Genomic DNA, 4,854 nt, shown 5'->3' with positions numbered 1-4,854 from the left:
TTATTAGATTATTTAACTCGATCCATCTTGGATCATCCTTTAATGATGTCCAACTGCCATCCACTGTCCTGTTCGAACCTCCACTTCCCCAATTGGCCAATAGATCAGCTGCGCGGTTTCCGGTTCTCAATACATGGTTTATTATTGTATATTCAATCCTACTCAACAGTCCCTCAATATCCTGGATTATCCCTGCTGTCCTCCAACTATTCGTTACCTGATCCCATCTCCTACCATCCCTTAATTTCCTTAACATTTCTATCGTAATTTGGGAGTCTCCTTCGATTTCAAGATTCATGTAACCGTTTCTAACTGCTATCCGGAGTCCATGATGTACTGCCCACAATTCCGCTTCGTTGTTCGTCATTTCCCCTCCCCATTCAGCGTACACCCACCTTGTATTGCCTCTGCTATCTCTGAAAATGCCTCCCAGACCTGCTTGTCCCGGGTTACCCTTTGAGGCCCCATCGAAATTTAATTTAATCCTTCGATCCCCGGGAAGTCTGAAATGGTTGGGGCTCTGCATGCCAGTTCTGATCCTCCTCTCTGTATTGGGGTAGACCATCTTAAATTCCATATTCAGTTTTGAGACTATTCTTTGCTCCTCCGAGTTCAACTTCCAATCTTCTTCATCCCAAACTTCGGACAAAACCGTTTCTTTAATTGACCTGCATATTTCATCCCAAATTTTCGATTCTTGACAACTTTTATCCCTAAAGACTCTCCGATTTCGCTCTTTCCAAATCGCCCAGATTACGAAACCTACCGCCAAGTTCCATATCCTTCTTACGACTTTGCTTTGGAAATTCCCCTTTCCCCATTGAAGCAGAGTATTCCTGATGTTGTCTGGATCCCTTTTTGTCATACCAAAGAGAAACCTAATTTCTTCCCACAAGCTCTGAGAATATAAACATTTGTTCAATAAGTGCTCCTGAGTTTCTATTTCCTTGCTGCAGAGATTACATCTTGATGGACCATTCATTCCTCTTTTCTGAATATTGTCCCAGGTCAGGATCCTTCCTCTGCTCACCAGCCAAGCGAAAAATGTTACTTTTGGCCACCATTTTCCTTCCCATATCTTTTTCCATTCCATTGGTTCCTCCTCTCTTTCCTCTTTCGTTGCCCAGTAGTATGCTTCTTTTACTGTGAACATGCCCTTCATCGCTTTACCCCATCTAAGGATATCCTTACCTTCTCTGACTTTGATTTTCCTCAATTCTATTTCTTTGGTAAACACTTGCCCAGCCTCCTGGCTTATATTATCATCCCATTCCTCCGGTCTTTTCCAGACTCTCCATATGTCGTTTAATTCTCCTCTTTTCCAATAGTCCCTCACATATTCCATTCCTGCTCTTTGTGCTTTTTCTTGGACTTCATGAAGAGTTTGGATCCTATCCAGATTTTCACGCTGTTGCCATCCGTCCTCCCAAAATCTTGCTGAGCTTCCCTCACGGATTTCCCAGAAGGCAAGGTTCCTAACTATATCCCTATTTCTGCTTGCTAAATCCCAAATTTGCGATCCTCTTGGAGTTTCCTCTATTCTTAAACGCCCTTCAGTTGTATCAGGCATGACATATTTTTGATTCCATACTTTTTTCCACACATCGGTTCCCCCCTGGACCCATCTCCACCATAGTTTCACCCCGAGAACCTTATTTACAATTTCTGGATCTCTCACTCCCAGGCCTCCTTCCTCTTTCCTCTTGATTACATTCTTCCATGAAACCAGAGTCCACTTCTTCTGTTGCTTGGGACCCCCCATAGAAATTTTCCCAGTATCTCTCTCATTTTGGAAAAAACTCCTTTGGGAGCGGCCATAATAAACAGGCGGTATATGGGGATAGATAATAAGACCGATTTTAATAGGACAATTCTGCTTGCAATGTTCATCGATCTGAAAGACCAATTAGCTAATCTTTTCTTGATTTTTTCCAACAAGCTCTGCCAATTCTTTATCCGGTTAGGTTTTATATCCAGTTGGACACCCAAATACTTAGTGGGTATCTCTCCCTGTCTAAAACCTAGAATTCTGGTTAAATGGGCTTTGATAGACTCAGGCGAATTAAATATGAAAGTACAAGATTTATCGTTGTTAATCTCCATACCTGATGCACTCATGAAGACTTCTAAGACCTTCTTGAAATTTCTCACCTCCTTGAGCGACACTTCTCTAAATAGAATCACATCATCAACAAACTGTTGATGTGTGATGATCAGATTATTCCCCCACAACCTGGTTCTTTAATTCTCCTTTCGCTTACTTCCTTTTTGAGTTTTCTGCTTAATCCTTCCACAGCCAAGATGAATAAGAACGGGGAAATTGGGTCCCCCTGCCTAATTCCCCTGGTGGCATTGAATGTATCTGTAGGAATACCATTGACCAAAATTGAGAAATTCAGAGTAGAGATCATGCTGACTATCCATTCAATCCACCTGTTCTCAAAACCAAAAGCTCCCAAAACCGCTCTGAGATAGTCCCAGTTCAATCGATCATAGGCCTTGGATAAATCCAACTTCATGAGCATCCCTTTCTGTTTTTTCACCTTTAGGGAGTGTATCACCTCCTGAGATACCACTATACCATCCAAGATTTGCCGACCCTCCACAAAGCCAGTCTACTCAGGCGCAATTAAGTTGGGTAGGAGAGGTTTCAACCTTTTCGCAATCAGAGTGGATATAATCTTGTAGATGACATTACACAGGGCTATGGGTCTAAAGCCCTGTGGCTCCTCCGAGATATTACTTTTAGGAATAAGGGTCAGAAAGGTCGAGTTTATTCCAGGCCATATTCGTTGTTTCATTCGTGATTCTTCCACAGCCTCCAATATCTCCTTTCCTATAAAATGATAGCTAGCCTGGAAGAATTCCACTGTATACCCATCCGGACCTCGAGCCTTGTTCCTGCTCATATTCATCACTACTTCTTTTAACTCTTCCATGGTTACTGCCCGCATTAATTCTTTGTTTTGCTCTTCTGTTACTAATCTTGGTATCTCCCTGCAAATATTATTTATTGCTTCTCCTCTATCCCCTTGATTTTCTGTCAGGATCCCTTTATATTAATCAACTAGAGTCTTTTCTATATCCTCCTGCTCTACTACTCTTTCTCCTTCAGCATTTTTAATAGAAAAGATTCTATTTCTCTGTCTGTTTTGGATCATAGCTTGATGGAAGAATTTTGTATTCCTTTCTCCTTCCCTTAACCATTTTATCCTTGATTTTTGTCTCCACAGAATCTCCTCTTGTTTCCTTCTCTCTTCCAACTGGCTTATTATTCGTCCTTCCTCCATACTCTTCTCTTCGTCCCTTCCTTCCAGGATTATTTTTTGCTGGATTTCTTCCATTTCTCCTTCTAATTTCTGCTTTGCTTCCATAATGTTCCCAAATTATTTCCTATTCCATTCTTTTATTCTCATTTTAATTTCCTTGAGCTTCAATTGTATAGTATGCATTTTCCCCTTGCCCCTGATAGTGCTCTGATTCCACCAATCCTCCAATTTCTTTATGAATTAGGGGTCTCTAAGCCAGAAAGATTCGAACCTGAAGGGCTTCTTCCCCTTAACCTTCTTGATATCGATATCTAATCTTATGGGCCAGTGATCAGAACCAAGGCTAGGAAGGATTTTAGCTTCAATAAACACATCGCGATTCAAAATTTGCTCTGAAAGCAGGAACCTATCCAGTCTAGAAGCGATTTGATTCTGTCCTCCTCTTCGATTATTCCAGGTATGGACCCCATTAGTTGTATGGATATCTACTAACCTCAGGTCCCTGATCATGTCGTTGAACTCCTCCATGTTCTGGTCCTCCCTCCTTATTCCCCCTCTCTTTTCTCCTAGATCCCGTATCATATTGAAGTCCCCTCCTATTATCCAAGGAGTATTCGGGATTAAGCTTCTCATGGTGTGGATATTCTTCAAGAAATCTTTCCGTTCTCTATAATTATGGGGCCCATATACTCCTGAGATAAGGATTCTTTCCCCCATCCCCACTAATCTGAAAAGGCCTGAGAGGATTCTAGGCAGACTAAACCAATTTTCAAAAATTACCTCCTCCGGGTTCCACAAGATAGCCAAACCCCCTGCTGTTGCTATTGCATCCAGGGCCATAACCTCGTATCCTAATTTCAGTTTCTTTACAATTTCTGTCAGCTGTTGCCATTCCATTTTCGTTTCCTGAATTACCATGATGCTTGGCTTATCTTTCTTCACTCTTTCTTTCAAATATATATGTTTCCCTTTACTATTAAGTCCCCTAATATTCCAGCTTGTAACAATCATTTAAAACTTTTTAGAAGTTTGTTGAAATACCTCTAACAGAGGTATCACCCTTCCTGAATTGACTAGAATCTCTCCCACTGCTTGGATTGATTCATTTATCGTTCTTCTCCCTTTTTTCCTTCCACCCTTACCATGGCCGTCCCCTTCTAGGCTTTGGGATTCCTGGTTCCCTGCTTGTTCTGGCCTGTTTTCTGTAAATCCTCCCTTCTTCTCCTTATATCTTTGAAAGGTTTCTTTATACAACTGTTTCTCTTTTTCCGGGATGAATCTTTCGTCCAATTTTTTCCATTCATTGAGTAATTTCTTCATTATCTTCTCTTCCTCTGTTCCCACTTCTTTTATATTCTCCGGACCTGTCATTGATTGTTCTGCTATATTCTCTTGTCTTCCTTCCGCTTCCCCTTCAGTTTCTCTGCTTGGGCTCATGCTTTTTCTTTTTCCTTCCTTTATGATTTCCATTGGAGTTGTCTCATTAACCTCTTTTTCCTGTTTTTCTCCTTCGTTCTCCTCTTCTTCCTCTTGAAGGATTTTGAACTTGTTTTGACTTTCGATTGATGAGTTTGTTTCCTTGGAT

General features: G+C 41.2%; 1 protein-coding gene across 1 annotated transcript; it reads right to left on the bottom strand.

The window, feature by feature from the left end:
* Positions 1-3,509: 3,509 nt before the first annotated feature.
* LOC149199825 (uncharacterized) lies at positions 3,510-4,166 on the bottom strand. The gene has a single exon (XM_089400726.1). The coding sequence runs from the start codon at positions 4,164-4,166 to the stop codon at positions 3,510-3,512; it is 657 nt and encodes a 218-aa protein (XP_089256852.1).
* Between the last annotated feature and the right edge of the window lie 688 nt (positions 4,167-4,854).

The sequence above is a fragment of the Pinus tabuliformis genome, chromosome 2_1 (genome assembly GCF_031772625.1).
Source record: "Pinus tabuliformis cultivar Carrire ecotype Pingquan chromosome 2_1, CPIR1, whole genome shotgun sequence".
NCBI classification, from domain to species: domain Eukaryota; kingdom Viridiplantae; phylum Streptophyta; class Pinopsida; order Pinales; family Pinaceae; genus Pinus; species Pinus tabuliformis.
This window is presented reverse-complemented; position numbering and strand designations above follow the sequence as displayed.

Bases quoted from the DNA above. Each gene is read 5' to 3' on its own strand.
- LOC149199825 (XM_089400726.1), bottom strand. From the start codon at position 4,166: ATGGAATGGCAACAGCTGACAGAAATTGTAAAGAAACTGAAATTAGGA.